The sequence below is a fragment of the Formica exsecta genome, unplaced genomic scaffold (genome assembly GCF_003651465.1).
Source record: "Formica exsecta isolate Colony F162 unplaced genomic scaffold, ASM365146v1 scaffold15, whole genome shotgun sequence".
Lineage (NCBI taxonomy): Eukaryota > Metazoa > Arthropoda > Insecta > Hymenoptera > Formicidae > Formica > Formica exsecta.
Window position 1 is genome coordinate 1,808,884 of NW_021848825.1, and position 20,706 is coordinate 1,829,589.

Here is a 20,706-nt window from a genome sequence, read left to right on the forward strand (position 1 = left end):
CACGACGCCAAAGTACCTCAGTAGCATAAACAAGTCACGAGGCAACAGAGCTTATCGGAGTATTTTTCTTATGCTTTTGAACGAATTGCATAGTTTTACGTCGACGCCGTCCACGTGTTTAACAATTAAAGGAACTGATCCGGACCGAACGTGTCGCGTTAAGAATCGAGATCACCGCGGGGCAAGACCTTAATGTACGTATTGCGCTGCGCCCTAAAACAGCGTAGGCAATTAATCTCCCACACCCGCACCCTCCTTTCTCTCGGTGACATAATCGCCATCGTGCTACCGGCTTTCTCAAAAGTAGGCCGTGGTATTTTGTTGGTCCGACCCGCATCGCGCGCCATAAATTCCGGTACTTACCAGTAACTTGGTGTCAAGAGAGAAAAAGAGAGTGGGCCAAAAGAAAAGAAAAAAACAGAGGAGCTAAAATTACTTTTCGTTCCTTTTTCTTCGCCGATCATAAAATTTTATTAATCTGGCGCAGTTCCTATTTTAGAACACACGCATTTAGCTCTCTTCGTGCCGATGTATATTTTAAGATTGACATTTTTTTCTTGTTTTCATGCGAGAGTGAATGACGTCGTGAGTCATAGAATACTTTGGCTACAAGCTAATCGTTATTTATATAGCAGGCAAATGTGCTATTTAATGTATGACTATTTTTCTAATGTATTTATATTTTTTAACACGCATAAACATTTATATAAAATATTTTTTTTATCGGGTATCGCATCCTACTTTTTTAACTTTACTTATATATTGTGAAAGTAAACTCCGAAATAAAAGATACTTTAGCAAGTGCTATTTTAAGCTGCTACTTTCTAAGTACATTTATGATTTTCTATTATTCTGCAAAAATTGAATATTGCAGTTGAAGACGGTAATGGAGCGTTGCGAGAAGATCCCAGCTGAGACTTACGAGTCACGCAACAGAAGCAATGTCGAGGAAGAAGCAATGTCGAGATTGTGGCCGCGCGTAGATCGCGAAGGTAAAGCTTTGGGAGATGCGGAATACGTAGTTCCATCACCGCCGGAACGGGAACAGCAGTCTCAGACTTTGAATCATGCTGAGCTGGAAGCTTATGTAAGAAGCTATCAGGATCCTCAGGTGTCCCAGGTAAGAATATAACCGAATAAATATCCCGAGAAACGTAACAAAATGCTTAGAGAGACTGCAAATATTTAATTATTTTCATTCTCCATTAGGTGGATCTTTACCGCGAAACAACCTTAACGCAAGCAGGTCTCGAAGAATATACGAGAGTACAGCATTCTCAACAAGCCAGCTACGCACAATCCGAAGGATATCACAGTTATGTATCCAGCGTGGATTCTACGACAAACACGCCGTTCCTCGACAGGTAAGATTGTCTTTATACACCATCTCATTAACATCAAACATCACGTGATATCTTTGTAATAAGAGATTGCTCCCCTTATCAGATTGAGAAGAGACAGCGAGGCAGTAGCACAAAGGCCCGCGGCATCCTGGGAAGACACCTCTCGAGAAGGAAGAGATAGCGTAGTGACTACATCCAGTGGTAGCGCTTCTAGCAGCGAGACTTTAAAATGGCATGGCTCGATGTCGGACGTTAGCGTGTCGAGCGGTATGCCTCCTCGACAAGGGGCATCGGATCGATGGCATCATGGATCCATGTCAGATGTTAGCAGCGTAAACGGGGGAATTTTAACTCAAAAATCGAACAATGTTTGCCATGAGAAATGGCAGAGTTCTATGAGCGATGTCAGCACGTCCGGAATGGTTTCGAAAGGAAGATACAGCCTCGACAAATGGCAAACTTCGATGAACGATCGAAACAAACAGGGGCAAGGTAGACCTAGCTTGCCAGCTGTAATCGGTCATTGCACGACGACGTCCGCGTCGATCAACGATATCTGTCAAACATCATCGGTTCGAGAGAGCAAGTGGCAGGAATCTAACATCGACGACGATTCGAATGAAAGATCGCAAGCGAATCAGTGGGACAATTCAAGCAGACTTGAAAGCGACAAATATGCTCCGCAAAGTCCTACGCGTCAACAAGTTGGAACTGCGAGCCCGCAGGGCTCCGAAAACTGGAACGTTATACACGGATCGATGTCCGATGTAAGTCAAACTAATGGAATTCAATGTAGCAAGCAATTAATCGCTCACAGCGCGAGAGTGCAAACTCCACAGCGGCATCATTCAGAAAGCGTGCTGTATTTGGATCGCGAACGCAATCAACGGAAACTTTATCCTGTCAGTACGACGCAGCCGCAAGAATCCACGCAATCTTCAAGGTATATATAATAATTAAAAAACGTATTTTTTATAGTTATATTATTTTTTTCTATAATATAATCACAAATTGTAACTATAATTATATTTGCAACATTTTTCTGTTTTTCAGAATGACCTTAAGTTCACCGCCACAACCACAACTTTCAGTAGCTGAGCGTATCAATGAATTGGAAAAACAACAACAGCAACAAATGCGTTACACTTACCTAGATCCAGAAAAACGTCACAGAGTATCCGATCCTACTTTAAAAGCAATCCAAAAGAAAGCACTGTGGTCCTTCTACGAGAGACATCAAGCGTCTTGGCGATCGGAACCTCAGTTAACTCAGGGTCCTGCGCCAGCTCCTCAGAGTCCTCAGAGTCCTCCGCCGCAGCCTCCTCCTCGACCGAAACTATCTTCGTCCCGAAGAGCCAGTTCGGCGTCAGACTATGCCAGTGGTACATGGAGGGAAAATGTCAACAGAGGTCAGAGTCAAGGAAACGGCGATTTACCGACTCCTAAGCATCAGCACAGCAATAGTTGCAGCAGTCTCTCTACAGATTTATTAGGTCCTGTGATAGTCGGTCCGGCTATATCGATAGACGACTGGGTACCCGAGAGACCGCCTAAAAAGGCACATCTGAGGAACGCTTACAACGAACGCATGCCTAGTCCCGATTTGCCGCCGCCATCACCGCCGACGATCACGGAGAGCGAGGTCCACGATTGCGACGATCCATTGCCGCCTCCACCGCCTGAGCTCAGCGATGATTCTTTCACGGAGGGTCAACGTAAATCAAATAACAGCATTCACCACCAGACGGAGGAAACAGCAAAAATCAGTCGTGAAAGGTCATGCGAGCGACACAAGTCGGAAAGACATTCCATGAAAAGATCGAAGCATAACGGCAAGAGAGATCATGATAAGTCCAATGGCAAATCCGCCCCGAATTCGACGAAAACAAGTGTGCAAGAGCAGGAACAACATCAATTCGTTAGATCTTCCATGGGACTGAAACACGTGGATTCGGAAATGGTGTTGGAGAACGGAGTGTCGGCTGGCTTTGCCACGCATAGAATGGTAGCTACAGGACGTTCCAGTTTGAGATATCCTTCTACTCAGAAGCTTATGGTAAACGGAAGGATAGCGTCCACAAGAAGAATATCCGAAGAAAGACTTTTCTCAGCCAGACCTGCGGCGCAATTGCCTGATCTCATATCGCAGAGATACAGCGATTCTGGGAATCAGAGACCCGCGCCGCAAGTTCCAGTGGAGCCAAGAATCATTAGGCAAGAATCGATGCGAATCGATGGAACGCGCGTCGACGCGTCCGGTTTATTGAGAAACGATGCTGACCAGAGATTAGAATCTTCTTCAGGCCAGAGACCGCAGCCTCAAGTGCCTAAGAACGCGGATAAAAATGTTACCGCGAATCCATCATCAAGACCGAATTATTTGTCAACGACGGAGGCGGCGAAGAGCCCGTCCAAGTACCTGAAAAGCGCAAATCATAGCTTTTCCATTGGCAATTCGGTTAAAACAGGGTACGAGGCCAGCTCGAAGCTGTTCCCCTCGGAATCAAATCCTCAGAAGTATCACGAACCGCCGAAATACGTTCCTAACCACCATCAGCGTTCTAGCGACGCGACGCAAAGAAGTACTCATACTTACTATGCATTACCGCCGAAATACATGGATGTATCTAAGCAGAAATCTCAGTCTCAATGCCCGACGGAAAGATACAGCATGGGTTCTTCTAATTCTCCGCCACCGCCTTTAGCACCACGACAGAATACGCCCGGTAGAAAGTCCTTGCCACCTCCACCAAGGCCAGCTCCTCATCAAGGGTGAGTTTGATTACATAATATTTATTTTACATTTACTGGATATTTCATATTAGTCACCTTTATTATTTATCGATTATGATTAATTAGTGCTATAATATTGTATATAATGAATTGTGAACCGTTATATATAATTAATATTATAACAATTATTTTTCATAATCGATAAATAATACGTATATATCGTTATTTTAATTTTTTGAGGATGACGATAAATCTAATGATATTATTATCGTTACCTTTTGCCATCAAAACTTGTTAGTGTGTTTGGAGACACGAGTCCGCGACTCTTTCCGTACTGCTCATTCTGCGATTATCAATTATTAAAGGTCTTGAGCAGGTTAAAGCGTTTGTTGCTGAAATGGCATCGCGTAGTTTAAGATACGAGGCACATACGGTATCATAATTGCAACATAATTGAATGGTAAATAGCCGCCTCCGTTGCCGAGTACATAACATCGTCATTAGCCGATGCGCCTGCAATGTCCCTCGTGCAGCGTACTTATCCCGCGTTCGATTAATTGAGAATTAGAGATAATCTGTAAATACAGTTTAATCTTTGCGTAGGCGATACGGCTCACCAAGATCGATAGATTGTCCGGAAATCCGAAACGCTGCGCGAAATAATCTCGAAAATCCTTGGAGCGTCTCTTACGCGTATCAATCAACGACAATCAAGCACAATTTAAAATTGTTCGTACCGCCGACATAATTTCTAACTTGTTGGTTAATCTCGCTTCCTTGACATAGATAGGTTCCATATAATTTTTCGTAATTACCGTTTCTTTCGAACGAGAACAAAAAGTATAATTGACAGAACGATACACCGGAGTGTGTTATCCGAAAGCTCGATACAAACATGTATGTACAGCTGTATGTGTACAGTTCACGCAAAAAAATATTTTTTATCGTTCAGATTATATTCCCAACCAGTTTATAAACAGCATTCGCCAAATTGTTCGCGCTCCGTGTTATTCAAAGCATATAAATCCCGATGTAGAACATTTATAACCGTAAACGCCAATTGTAACGTGAATTATGTCATTAGAAAATTTAATAGCTACATCCACACGTGCCCATAAAATAGGGTTGTAAAATGGTCTATCGTCAATATGGAAATCAAAGCAAGAGAGATAACGAGGTACTGAACGAAAGAGACGCTGTTTTTGTTAGCGCTCCACCGGTGTCGCAAACTCGTAAATCTCTAAGGATCGCAGCATCAACCACTATATGTACGGCGATTTCGGATTACCCGCATCGTTAATTATTTTTTCCATCGTTTGTTCAACCGAATCGTATATATTATCATAAGATTATCATTGCAAATCTAGCGGTACTTATACTAAGATTGATTTACGAGTGATTTACATGTGACTTTTCCTGAATAACGCGGCTTTTAAATGACACGGAGACACGTTACTAGCAATTCTTTCGAGATCTCCCGAGGCATACTAAACGCAGAAAATTTATTGTCGAATTATATATCTGTCGGAGGTTCTTTGAAACTCTTTAATTTTTTTTATATAAAAAGCCTAAACTTTTCTTATAAAATATCGCTTTATAAAAATTCGACGCTTAGTAAAAAGACTAGGTTTTTTTAATAAAATGGCTGAATTTATGAAAAGCCTACATTATACACATGATTTTATGCAGAATCAGTATGCTGATGATGGCGTCGAGCGATCGGCATCTCATGAAAGAGAGAATTGTACTACTCTCATATGGAAGGTAAGGTCGCGAACCATATACGCTCTCGCGAGAATGTGTATAATATGTAATGTAGGAGTCATGCTCGTTGAACGCGATCGGTGTATGCGAGAATACGTTATTAAATTCCGACGAGTGCGACGTTCTCGAACGCGTTCTCGAAAGGCGAGAAGTCGGGCAAGGACGATTTCGCGCGACGTGAGTAATTGTATGAAAAGCGGAACAAGATGTTCGGCGAGCCAACGGAGGAGCGATGATAATAGCGAAGCGCGGCTCTGTGACCCGGCACCTCTTTATTCATCGATCCATGATTTTTCGGGCCACGGAGCACGCGAGAACTATCGAGAGGAGAGCGAGAGAATCGTACTTCAAAACGCGAGAACAGAAAGACGCCATAAATGAAGGAACGACGATTTAACAATCGATCGATAATAATTGCACGTCGGGTTAAAGAGAATTTTGCCAGTTAAGTTTTCTAGTTGGGATACAGGATGTAGGCTCGATCTCACGGGGCGATAACTCTTTTCACCTTTCTTTTGTTTCCTTCTCGCTCTGATTGGATGACTACCTGGCCTCATGCAACGCACGAGCGGTCGACCAACTATCCGATACGCACTTTGGCGAAGATGTTCCGAACTCACGATACGGTTCGACGAACGAACATTTGACTTGCGTCCGACCTTCGACAGGAAGGAGAGATTACCCGGCAAAAGAGTACCAGAACCGTTGCAGACGTTTCTCTCTCTTTCTTTCTTTCTTTCTGTTCTCGCTGCGCTAGATATTCAAGAGCGCGACGGTTTAACCTTTCGAATAAACCAACCTATGAGGCAGAAATGTCAGAAAAAAGGTTACCGTGTGCCACCACGGGCGTGTTGGCCTGTTCTTTGGTGCTTGATCATGTTCTCGACAACGCCAACGATGATAAGGTGCGGCGCCATAGAATAATGCCCCGCAATAAATTAATAACGAACTTTGACAGTGATCTCATATTTATTCCGACATCTAAGCAACGTATCTTCCGAAATATTTTCATTAATTGCGCAAATTTTTTATACTTTGCCACGTAATGAACGACGCTCGGTAATAAGGATGACGTTGAATACGTATCGTTTACATCAGTTATTCTTGTCTCATCCGTCGACACCTTCCATTCTTTTATATCTCCGAATGATACTGCAAGTGAAACTATCACTCGCCAAGAAAAGAGCATATCATGTATCTTGCTAGTTTGACTCGAGTGACTTTCTTTGCTTTAATTAAATATGTCTTTTATCTGATTCAAGATAAACTGGTCTCAAGAACTAAGATCGACCTCTTGTGAAAAAAAATCTAAGACCAAGTATCGATGATACATCGCGTGATATGTTTTTATAGATTGCTTTTATCTGCAATCGACAAATATTTTTCTAGGTGGAGCCGCAAAAATATACGTTGAGCGTTATGTAAGGCATCACTTCTTGAATATGGAGAAAGAATAAGAAAGCAAAACAGTAAAAACTTTATACAACGTTTACCAGTATAATTGCTAAGCGATAAATTATTTTATTCTACTAGTTACAAACATAAAAATGATAAAACTTGATTTTTATAAAAAGCCTATTGCACGGTCTTGTCTCACAGCAGTTGAAATTTATTATTATTAAATAATAGTAAAATTAGAGCGGATTTAAAAGAGAAAGAGAGAGAAAGAGAGAAATTAACGTTATCAATATTCGTCATGTTGCGCTGATTTAAGATCAATAACTTAATTCCTATTAAACAGAAATAAATGGTAACGTCACTTGTTTTTTATTAAAGATAAGAGAGGCACAGGTGCATTAAAAACGAAACATTTTACGCCATGTAATGTTTCCCTTCGTACGCGGCGAGACTCGTTTGGTGGCTAGCTTAGGGAACTGGGTCAATCATATGCAATCGTGGCTAATTCTAAGCACGTTTAGCAGAAATAGTGGTAATACCAGCATCCATAGTCATTAATAAGATAATTAAAATTCGAAGTGAAAGTAGTTTTTTATAAAATCTCCAAATATTTGAACATGCGATTTATAAGTCCACGTACAAGCAATTCGATATCAAAAAATGCATTGCAGAACAAAATAATCACTCACAAACGCAATCTCATTATATATCATACTATATTGTGCAATTTTCAGAAAAGTTTTTGGATTGCAATATTATATATATAAATGTAGGCAATATTTATTATTGTATATCTCAGAATGGAATTCTGTAACTTGCAATCAAAACAAATATTTTTTCCGCATGTATTTCAGAAATAAATAACTATGTATAGACACAGATAAATATAAGTTGTGCTTATTTAAATATTGCACATATTAATGTAGAATTATAATCACTCTATATTTTCATTACTTTATTTACTCAATAATCTTGTTCAATTTATAAATTTCAAATTATAAAAAGTTTTATTGATTTTAATTAAAACGAGATTGTTACGTTGTCTCTCTCATAGACAAGATTACAAGATTGCAGTAAGTTACTACGTTACGTTAAATCAATTCGTGAGTAACGTGCAAATTAAAGTGGTATATATGTCTATCTTATATGCAAACTCCACCGTTATTTTATTCATTCGGACAAATATCATTACGTTCGACTTTGGCGAGCTGCTAAGCATATCGTCCTGTTTGCGATTTATTACTCTCTATCGAGAAAACAGCCGCACCAAGGAAGCACAAGTGCAACGACAAAGTGACAGCAAACGACAAACGAAACGGTCAGGAAAACAATAGCCAGCCACTCGAGACCGGACGACACCGGACACGAAGTCACGGGACCGTCTCGAGGAACGGTATCTTCCCGACGACAGTCTGCCGTACAAAATGATTAACACAAATTGTTCGGTAGTTTGCGAGCAACTTTTGCAGTAAGAGCTGTTTCATCTAGTACACATGGCTACAAAAATGTTTTTTTAATTGATTACTGTGGAAAAAGCTTTAATTAAACACACATAAAATCTTAATTAAATCTCATTTAGAGTTAACTATTCTTAATTACAGTGTAAATACGATGTAATGAAAATATGACAGCTTATACGAATACGTGTATGAGTTTCATGTAAGCACAATGATACGAATATTTTTAAACTTCAAACGACCCTTACTATACTGACAGACAATATTTTAAATAATTTGTAGAATGTATTTATTATAAAATCTAAGAAATAAAAATGACGGAAATTTTGTACGAATTGATTATAAGATAAAGTTACCAAAAAATGGAACCGATGAAGCTCAATTTGTATTAAAGTGTCCGGTATTATTAATCGAGCAATATATGTATTAGGACGACTGTTAAAGCGCAGCACGACAGTTTAAATTCTGTTAAAAGCCATCGAATTTTGATCATATGTTTTTTTTTTACGTCCTCAGTAATTAGAACATCGTATTATTGCGATCTAGAAAACGATGCAACGTTATGTCTGCCTGCAGTTAAGTAAACAACACGCGTAATTCTTGTAAGAGTTGTTACGCGATTTTTCCACTTCAAGAATATTTTATCAACAATATTTCGTTTTAAATTGAAACTCTCTCCGATCAATTAAGAGCGCTCGACAACCCGGTAGGTCGGCCAGTTCGCTGTCATGGATGTTAACAGATGGCCTGGTCGCCGTCTTCTGGCAATATGCACATTCCAGCTTCTTTTCTGCTTTAATCGGATTAGAGAATTTATTCATACTCTCGAATTAACATCGAGGTTGCGCAATGACATATTCCAATAAAAATCAGAAGTAATAATATTGTTTTTTATCTTTTCTCCACATGGATAATTCAAGATTAATACACAAGGAGAAACACCAAGTATTAAAACGGATTTAATAAATTAATGCCAAGAAATAATAACAATAATTAAACTGTATAATGAAATACATAAAATTAAAAATAATTGTACGATGGAAATATTGTAAAATTTAAAATAAATAAGAAACATAATCTAATTGCGATTTTTACAACAAGGGAGTCAAAATAACAACACAATTTTCATGTCTAGAAGATCTCTGAATTGGATTAGTGTATCATGCTTGATTATCGCGTTTTGATCACGACTTGACGAACGGAATTTCCACCGCGAAGCGGACGCACGCATAATGTCGGCTGTCGGCCACATGTGAGACAAATCTGTAGTGACTTTATTATTACGGCGGGTGGTCTCTGAACATAGCATCAGCAACAGGCGCAGTGACAGCGGAAGATGCGTATACGCTCGCTCGTGCGTGCTTCTGGAGTTCTGCTCGTCGACATGACCGCGCGCGATGCTATGATATCCGCACAATATAGGCTCCTGCGCTCGTAAAGCCTCCGTACCACAGCCGTATTCGCGGTTCCTACCGCAAACCGAACGGCCAAACGACCCGTAAAAACAACCGATCTGATGATGAACGACTGTACATGAACGACCGGGCCGCGCCGTGTACTTCCTGTACTTCCTTAGCAGAACCGAGTTGAGCGGCCACACGCGATCAAGAGGAAAACGTCGATCGTCCGTTGACGATGTGATCGCCGTCGGGGTCGCTGACATTTGCCGACGTTACCGCACCTGTAGGAAGACGCCGATGTGGACATAGCAAACCGCAGATAACAGCCTCGCAGCTGATCCTTTTCTCATTAGGCGTGCATGAATAAGACAGCAGCGCATGCAGCTACAGTGACCGACACCGGTGAAGCTATAAATAGGTGACATGTGCGCTCAGAGCTCCGAGGCGCGATATTTGTTTAAAGTAGAGATACAGCGGATATCTTGAGATAAAAATTGTCATAAGAGCCACGATGATTTACGAGAGAGACAAGGAGGATAATCGCTCGACGACCAAGTCTTTATCTAGGTGCTATCGATCCCGCTTAATACGTCTGATAAGAGAGCGAGATATCCTAACGCGAATTCGTTTTACGATCAAAGGAGAGCGTAACTGTGAACGATAATAAAATCCGTATAACAATCAACGGTCGCGCTGTACATGTGTGAGTAAATCCAGAAGACTATGGCATATTTCGTGCCTAATAAAGTTTCGAACCCCAAAGCCGTAAAACAAATCGTAGATCTCTCGATCTCGTCGACACCGTCAAACGATCGTACGCGAAGGTTAATATCGTCGAAATTACGAGTCGCCCGCTGAAAGCTAGCGGAACATTGAATTTATTGAATGATATTGGCCAATGAAAGGGAGCGCCATTAAAAAACAAACGAGATCGTTAAGCGCACCGTTATTTTACGATTGTTTATTCACGCGTACCACGGCGCGCGAAAATGCAGATTTTTAATGCACGATACCATACGCAATCAATCTCGTGAAACGATCCAGGGTCGACCGGAATAACTGACGCAAATCGCGTGTACGTATATCGGAAGCATCATCTATCACCGGAATAGCGAATGACATCAGCGATGCGAGAGTCGTATGTAAACGTATAGGTAATACGTGCGTGTATGTTTCGCGGCAGACTTGATCACCATGTTTATGACTGGCCATTGTAACTCGAAGACTTGACCTAAAAAAAATACTGTAACCGTCATATTTTAACGATCCGAATATAGGCATGTCGAAATCATCTTTGTGTTTATGTGAAGATATAATTAACGTAAGATACAATTTCTCATATAAAAGTGGATATAAAAAAGGGATACTTTCTCTCTACCGATTTTTTTTCTTTTTATTTTAAGAGGATATGTATATTCTTTTATATAACAGCGTTTTCTGTGATTTCTATTTCTGGTACAGAGTTTCTTTTATGTGTCAAGTCATCGTCTTTCTTGTCTGTCGAAGAGTAAAAGTCTTCTCTCGGGCAAATGTTTAAAATACATTGAGCTTCTTTAAAGCGATATTTTGCAAGATTACGCGGGCTTGTCGAGTTTATTTTTACAACATCCCGCACTCTAAACTATTTCGCATGAATTACGAGCGGTTATTTTTACGACTTTACAATAAAGCAAGTTGTAGTACGCCTAGTGAAACGAAGGATAGTGTAAATCTCGCTAAAATAGGTTTATAAAATAAAATTTTGTCATGGTATTTTGACGACAAATGTGATAAGGATATAAATAGTAATATGTAATATCAGTAAGCCGTAATAAGTAGTACCACTACTATTAAAAACCTATATTAAAATACTATATATCATATATTAATTTAAATATTTATAATGTAACACAAATTTTTATTTGACTTCAAGTGTCAAATATATGCTGTGATATTGATAATGTTATTTACCTTAGAACTGATATAAAAGTTAGAGCAATTTGTACAATGAGTGACAAACTTTATTTCATAGTATAGGAAATTTTTACTTGCTTAATCTAAATATTACTTGAGTATATCTCGCAAGTCGTTTAGTCTCGTGAAGATAGGCGTTAAAAAATTATCCTTTTCCCGCAGAGTGAGGCGTGGGTACTTATTAGTGGTCGATTCGAAACACGGACTTTCCCCGCAACGCGCGCCGCAGGGTCTTCGACTATTACGATAAGAAAATATCTATGAAGAGCCTACCATTGCCCTCGTTTTCGCAATCTGTCATTCCGCTCGCAGGAACGAGAGCGAAGTGTAAATGCGCTTTCTATGGCCATGCGTTGTCTCAGTTTTCATGCCGCGGAAGTGCATTGATAATCGCTGAGGTTGCGCTCGTCACTGCGTTGATAAAATGCAAAGCGACTTGGTTGTTTCAGTGGCGTCCTAAGAACATAAATCCCGACTATCTTCAAAAGTCGCTTTAATATTGTATTATGGCTTTTATTGTTAATAATTAATGAATTAAACGGTCATCACATTGATTTTCCATTACAAAATTTAGACTCACTTAATATTATTTTTTTTACTGCACATTTTTCGATATAACTTGTTACATCGCGATAACAATATCAATACAGCAAAAGAAAAGAGATGCAAAACCAATGTATTTGTTCTCTGATGACGTTGCCGGAAATTTTTTATGTGCGACATTTGAATACATATATTCGATGGAATAATTTTGACTGTATATGCGTTATTTTTGCTACTTTCAATTATTGTAAAAAAAGTTATGGATCATTAATCTATGTCATATTATCACGTTTCTTTGCATTTCCATGACGGACCTAAAAACCGTCGGTCAAGATTTTGGAAAGCTGCCCATCTAGACCTATTGTTAGATTATTTCCTTTTTTCCGTGTTTTCTTCCTCGAAATACCAGTCTGGGAAGTAAGAATAGACGCGGTATGACGGTATTAAATTTAGTGATGACCGGCGTTGATATTTTTCCAGACAATTTCTGCGTGTGAAGTTACTTATTAAAATATATTTTGATTCGCGGTTCTTATCCATGAAAATAAACGCATAAAAATAACTGCGCTTGAACATCGACAGCGTTATTCATTGCGCGGTGCGTATTTATCTGCGAAATGGATTGTAAAATTCGAAGGCATCCCAGTTTCAAGTTTTATACTCTTGACATTATATTGAAGAGTACGCGTCACGGTAAATCGTGAATACCATTTGTCATTCGCAAGTTCGGCGCAAATGAGCCTCACGTACTAACGATCGTGCACGATCCCGAGATCGGTGATGTTTTCCGAGACAGTCACGTTTCACCCGATTAATCAAGATCTTACGGCGGCTTCGACAATGGCAGCTGTCTCTCTCTCTCTCTCTCTCCTTCTCCAGATATCTTAATCTTTTAATAATATTTGAAAATCTCTCCGAGACTGGCAGCCGGTTGCCAGACGCGATCAAAAATGAACAGATGACTAGGTATAGATTTTGCGTGCGAAGTGAGAGTGCAAGGAGAATATAGATAGAGAGGACCTCAGAATACCGTAGAGAACGCACATGGTGTGGTGTACGCGACGCCGATGTACGTCAAACTCACTTACCTACGACAATCGCCGGCGGCTGTGCCGGTTTTCTGTCTCAGGACGAGCTGAGTCCGGTCGATCCCCGGCGAGAGCCGAGACCTGTTATTACACGGGAATGCGAAAAAGGAGGCCCGGCCTTTTTTTGCAGATCGAGGAAACTGTTAAAAATGTCGAGTTGCTTCCCTGCCGCGATCCCCGGCAGAGACTGCCCTTCGCTTCTAATAAATGTGCGGTTGACATTGCGAGGGAGAGAAGAGATGAGATAGCTTATACGTGCGTAGCCTTCTATATGCATTAATTCAAGATACGCTCGGGGAGAGAGACATAGATTATTCGCGGTGTGCGACGTCGATGGGAACGGAATTAACGACGCGATCTTTTCAAGGAAACACGCTTTCCCGCAAGATACTCTGTCGAGATCGTTGCGCCCCGTTGTCTCCTGGATTAATTTACGGCTCATATTGACGACCCGATGCGTTTCTCCTTTCGACCGGCTGTTGTGCATTCTTTTTCGACCGCGCGGCCGATGATTATAAGGCTGAAACGGATCGGTGCAAGTGACGTTTACCAGCGTCTCCGCGAACTCCGCGGTCATAAAGTCTTGCTTTGTAACTTTGGCAGTTGTAACATATAAATTACAGTATTCGCGGCCACGATTCGCTGCGGTCGTAACTTATATGTTGTCTTTCTAAGAAAGCGTGTTACGATTGCAGATGTTGCAGGTTGCGGAACCGTAACAGCGACAATCGCCAAAACATTAGAGTATATGTAGTATAATTTAAAGAATTATCTATATCCCCCGTATTAATTCTTTTCTTCACAATCTGCGCGCACGCGAAACGGCGATGAGATTATTAACATGCATCGCAATAGCAACGTATGCAGTTTATCCTTAGTCTCGCATTATCGCTGAAATGGCACGTACGATTAAAGACCAGTCTCTTGTCGCCACGTCTTTACGCTCGACAAAGACGATAAAACGAATTATTCTCGAATCATCGCCGATTCGAATCATTGACTCGCGTGTCTTCGAGATCTATTAGCGGTGCCTTATAGACATCGGATTAAACCGGTTTCCATGAGAGATGCATCTCACTGTCAGTTGCACCGAAGCATTGTAGTGCTGAGTAAAACTGTCAGTGGTATTAAAATAATTCAAGGGTGCAAGCGTGAATATTCGCCGCTGTTACATGCATATGATCCACGCCGCTTCAGATCATCGTGGATGATAATGCGACACGTTGACCTGTCGCCGCGATCATTCCGATCAAACGAGTCGCTCTAGATATGCTTCATGCTGCTCATTTGCGCTAGCGCGAGAGATCACTTGAGAGATTTCTCGATGTGCACGCACTTTTTCCGTCTCTGTCTTATAAAATATACGGTCATCAATTTTCAGCTTTTCCGCTTTGTCGCATGTACAAGTTCTGCATCCCCTTGTTGTGTATTCATCTTTAGAGGGTTCGCCCTTAGAACAGTGAGCTTTTCTTTCTCTCTTACTCTCGTTCCTTCTCCCACTCTCGCAATTCTCCCCCACCTGGATCTTTCCACCAACGCTTCGCGAGCTGTGCTCCGACTCATTCCGTTGACAGCGTTCGCGGAACACGTACCGTATCGTCCGCGACGTCTCGCAGCGTACATTGACAGCTGTCAGAGTACGTGCGCGGTCGAAAGTGGAAAAAGTGCATCGCGTCTTAGCACGCCCGATCGCCGTTTTCATTCGTCGCTACTTTCTCGTTCAGTGATAATCGAGAAGATACCTATACTCGAGTGAAGAATGACAACGGATGTGTGACTGGTTTCGGCATCGATCGTCCAATGTCAGATAGTGCGGATGCGAGGGAGGTGCCAGGACGCCGGGACCAGCGTACAATGACCTGAGTTCTACGGCGGCGGACCGCGGCGTGCTCGTTGGACAGATGTTGAATCTGAGTATTTACAATCTAGCGAGCAGTATCAACACGATGGTGTTCGGGAGCAATAAGTTTCGAATACGAAGGTACGACGGCCGATTTTTGAATTTTAAGTGTTATTGCGCGGACGCGATTTTTCCAAAGCGCGGAAATCCAAAATAGCGGAATACCAAATAATATTCGTCTGTATACGTTATTCGTGTGGGGGATTTATACACGGTTGGATTTACGTTATATATTTACATATATTTTGATTTAATATATGTTTACAAATACTATGCATATATGTAGACATAGTATTTATGAAAACAATATAAATATTTAAAATAATATTATTAAGAGACTTCAAAACAAATTTACAAACATATATTTTCGACAGAGTTTGTATTTTCTTATAATGTCTTTTGTTTACGTATATTTTATTTTATTATATTTATAATTTAACGGATGATAAATCATAATATGATTATGAGAGAAACGAAGATTTAGAAATGAAACTTTTAAAATAATTTATTTTCTTGCAAGCTATATATCTATTTGCAGAAAAATATATCCTTAGAGAAAAAGAAATTTTTACTATATAAAAATACAGATAAATTAATTTAAATTATCTAATAACAATAATTATTTACAATATTATTTTTTTATATTGATTGATATGCTGGCCAACGGATTAACTCTGAATTTTACGCACTCCAGTGGCTATGACGTCACGGCTAATCAATAATAGCGACTTCCCCCTCGGCAACCGATCGTTCCGCCACGGCAACCTAAAATTTCACACTCCATTTGCGATGTCTCACGATTCGTCTTTATACGCGCGTGCGCACGATTGGTCGTGCTTCATCTCTTCTTTGTTCTACAGTGCCATTTAATAAAAATTACAGTCGGATTTATAAAACGCGGCATTATAGCAAAATTAAATTTCTTCAAAATTTTATAATTCAAGATTTTATATTGAACGAATGAATGGAGACGCGTTTATAAAAAGCGGATTTCAGTTTATTGAGAATAAAACTGCAATTAAAAATTGGTATCAAATTTAAAAATCTGTTTAGCGATCGAGACTATCGTTACGTCAATGCACAATAATATCTACTGAAAATCTTATTGAAGTCTCGACTTTCAATGCTTGAGATATAATGAAAGCGATTGATCCTTGGAGTCATAGCGATTATCATGTATCGAATGATACCTGCGTTTGATCGATCGGGCAAATATTTATTGCGTAAAAAGAGTTTGGTCAGCAAATTCGTTTCTGCAACGTTTTCGATCACGCCAGAATTACAAAAAAATTCCATAAATAAAGAATATGTCTACAAAGATCTTACGATTAATTTTTGCGTTATTTTCTGCTGAGAAAAAAAATATAGATTACAGCAAAATTGATAGATTGATAAGAATGATATAGTATCTTGAAATGATGCAATTATATTAGAGATTTTACGCCATTATTATATTTAACATTCATATTATCCTTATTTTTATTTATCATTATTTTATTTAATACTAAAATTAATTTAAAAACATTTCATTTGCGCACGGTGCATTAACTTCTAGATTTGATTTTCACTTTTTTGCTTATTTTAATTAACGTCGCAATAACATACACATTACGGAATTCATACGTATAAGTCGGTTACTGCGATAGGAGTCGGCCTGGCTGATTCAATAAGTAACCGAGCCTAGCCTGGGAACTATTCGCTCGATACGGCTGTAAGAAGCAGAAAGAACAGCTAAGCGAAGCGATCGTCTTTCTCTCCGTCTGGTGTCTCCCTCCAGACAGCTTCGAGTGTTCTCCACTTGTTCTTCTCCTTTTCTTTTGCGAATGCGAGTTCGGATTCTCTTCGGAGGTTGCAAAGACGCCAAGAGCCTGCTTATCGAACCACGATTCGAATTCATTGTCAAGTCAAATCGACGATTGGCGGCCGCGCCGCGAGCGCATCTTGAAATATACGTCGACGTTTTGCTCGCATTTATAACGTCAACAGCCCAACCCGAGACATCTTTAATAGCGCGCCAGGTCGTTCTTAATAACTTTCGGAACGGCCGGACGTTTAACTGGTTAATTTAAGGCTCGCACGCGTTACGTGACGGTATTATAAATATAGCATGCACATTTCCGTTTCTGTACACCGCCGCCGGGGCGGCGCCTGCATGTTTACGTCTTGCAAGGGATTAAGCAGATCGCGCATCAGATCCTTTTTAATCCGCTCGCGTATCGGAATACGCGTGGTCACCAATTAAAAGAAATTTATACGGGCCCTCGTTTTCGTCTTATCATGTGCGCAACGATGATGTATTAAGGCGAGGCCGACTGTACCAGGCCAACTTTGTGCCACTCAAATTGCAACACAAGTTGCGATCCAGATTCCACCGGCGGTCACCGTGTGTTTCTCCTTTCGCGAGAAAACGTATAAGTGACATTTCCAGATTCAGCATTCCAGCGCGTCGTCCGGTCCGTGTACCCGAGTTTACGAACGATATTAATGACAACTATCGTCTATCTCGTTATTTAAACGAATATGCATCTAGCTATCATAGACATTCAATTAGAAGCTCACAGTCTCTGATTGCGCTAATCTTGCAACGGGTTAATAGGTTGCCGTTTATCGATGTAGTTTCACTTAATCGGATGGCGAGCGGCCGCGGCGATCGTACTAATTAATAACAGTTAGGCCGTAGCAAGAGATCAAAGTCCCCTTTAGACATTGTCGCTTAGGTGTATCTCGTGATGCCTTCCGGTTATCGTTACGACACTCCGTATCCGCTAATGGCATCAGATACGATCGCAGATTGATCTGGAAGTTTATGGCACTTTCGCAGCTAACACCATCTCTCAGCTGTGAAATATATTCGCGCCGCTTAAACACTTTTAGATTGGTCCCCGGGTGAAAGGTAATGAGCCGGTACGATAATGTACGTGGAAAATGAGCGACGGCTCATTACGGCCTTAACATGACGCTTCCAACGTATGTGCTTGTTCTTTTGATATTGTTGTTCAATCGTTAACGACGTTCGAGACCTTAGATGCAGTTTTCCCTGTCAAGGCTATGTTTCCGTGTGTACACCTTTGACCAGAGAGTTTTCACTAGTGAAACGATCGATTTCCTTGCGAAGAGAAAATGGTCCGAGTAAAATAACGCAATACTATTATATTTGTTCTACTTATATATTTGTACATTATGTTTACATTATTTCGAATAAAATCTCTGCTTAAGCTATTTAAATAGAAACTAATTTGCACGCAAATATAATCCAAAATTATTTGATTAATTTGTTTGTTTTGATTATTTCGATGTTCAAAATTTTATGCAGATACTGCTTCAATTTATGGAATTTTTATAGATTTATTACGCACTGTTCAATTCAATGCTTAAAAAAACCATAATATGACACAAGTTGTACGCGTATATTATTACTAGTCTTGCTGAAGTATTTTAGTTAAAATATTACTGTACTTCACATAGAGAGAATATATTATTCATGTAACTTGTCGCAACTCTAACGCCTACATCTTTGATACTCGATGAATATATAGACCGATATTTGATTATTCTCAAGATAACGTCCACTCTGTACATTCTAGTTAAATAAGTTATATTTATTTCCACATAAGATGCAGTCAATAAATATTTCAGTGCATTCTTTTTACCAATATCGATCGCTATTACATCTCGACACTATATAGTCAGACAGTTTGTCAATTTTGATCACACATACTTCCAAACATATGCGAGCAATATCCTCATCTACATTGTGTTAGCCCATAAAATTGGATTTACATTTCAATCTTCTCGATATGCAATCTGATTTGGATTAAAGCGGTCAATCGCAGAAGCAAAAAGCAACAACAAGAATCGGTTTATCGACGTTAAGCCGGTTGCGAAACTAACTGGTCGCGTTATCCGTCGTGCCGGCTCCTCATGGGACGTCCAGATGCGCGAGGCAAAATAGATAATGGACTCGTTTTAAGGGACTGCTTGTCGTTCCGCTTCGAAACACGTGGGCGTTCGCTCGCCACAAAGGTGAAACGCGACGCGGTGCGAGGTTTCGCCGGATGGGTAACTCTTCCGCAAGTTCATCGTAGAATGCGCGAAATAAAATCGCGACGGGTGGATTCGCGCTTGATGTTGCCCTCAACGTCGATTATCGCGAGGCAAAATGCGATGCGCCTCGCGAAACGAGCGATGGAGACGTCTTGCGATTTACGGCCTCGGGGGAACCCCGTTCTCCAACTGAATCCTACGACTTACCGCTTGATTTATGGCGCGAGCAAACGTTCGCGGGATGAACGATCCGGCAGGAGAAGGTAATCGATTCGGCGCCAGAGATCGATCGTGCCGGAAAAGCTCGGCCTTCGCGTCAAAGCCTCTCTCGTCCCTTCTCTCGGCAAGGGGGCTGCATCGTCGACGAGCGGCGTGCACGTCATGAGGGCCCGTGATTGATTATAATGGTATTAATTATGAAATTCATTAGTCGTTTGGCGTGAACGCCGGCCCTCATGCGCCTTTATAACGGCACACGCGTGCGTCTTTACGAACGCGGATTACCGTTATTTCAAGATTTTGGGACGAGAGTATTTGTTTAATATTAATTAATAGCGACTTATTAATCTCGCTACTTATACGCGTGAGCGACCGACTTTAAAAAAAAAAAAATTGCTCCCGGATTTGGGTTTGGGGGCCACCTATTAACGCAGGCGCATTTTTATTTTTAACAGCCGATTGCACGCAAGGTAATCCTTTCCATAAACATCGCATGTCTCACAACGGCCACAACGTATTTGCTACTGGATAATTTTTTTTTAAATAATAAACAACACAAATATAACTAGCAAACATTCTCTTTTTTTTTGTATAATATATGTGGATAGATACGATGAACGTTACATTAAATAGCAAGAAGTTCAAATGCATAGAATTTATTTGTATATAGCTAAATTTATAAAATAAACCTTTTACTGGCATTAGAAAAATTGAAATAGATTTTCAAAGAATAAACTATTTTTTCTCTGACTTTATAAAAATATCTTGTTATAAACAACTCTATCTCGATACTAAAAAATTAATAACATTTGCTGATCCATTATCAGAAAAGGCGCCGAGTCATAAATCTTATCACAAGTCAAA

At 40.3% G+C, this 20,706-nt stretch overlaps 1 protein-coding gene across 1 annotated transcript in view; it reads left to right on the plus strand.

The window, feature by feature from the left end:
* The window catches only part of LOC115232767 (protein Shroom-like), a 52,614-nt gene that overhangs the window by 2,655 nt on the left and 29,253 nt on the right, over nucleotides 1–20,706 (plus strand). Inside the window, exons 3-6 of the mRNA XM_029802842.1 lie at nucleotides 875–1,120; nucleotides 1,210–1,364; nucleotides 1,447–2,286; nucleotides 2,397–4,115. Coding sequence (XP_029658702.1) covers nucleotides 875–1,120; nucleotides 1,210–1,364; nucleotides 1,447–2,286; nucleotides 2,397–4,115 — 2,960 coding nt within the window. The remainder of the gene's footprint in view (nucleotides 1–874; nucleotides 1,121–1,209; nucleotides 1,365–1,446; nucleotides 2,287–2,396; nucleotides 4,116–20,706) is intronic.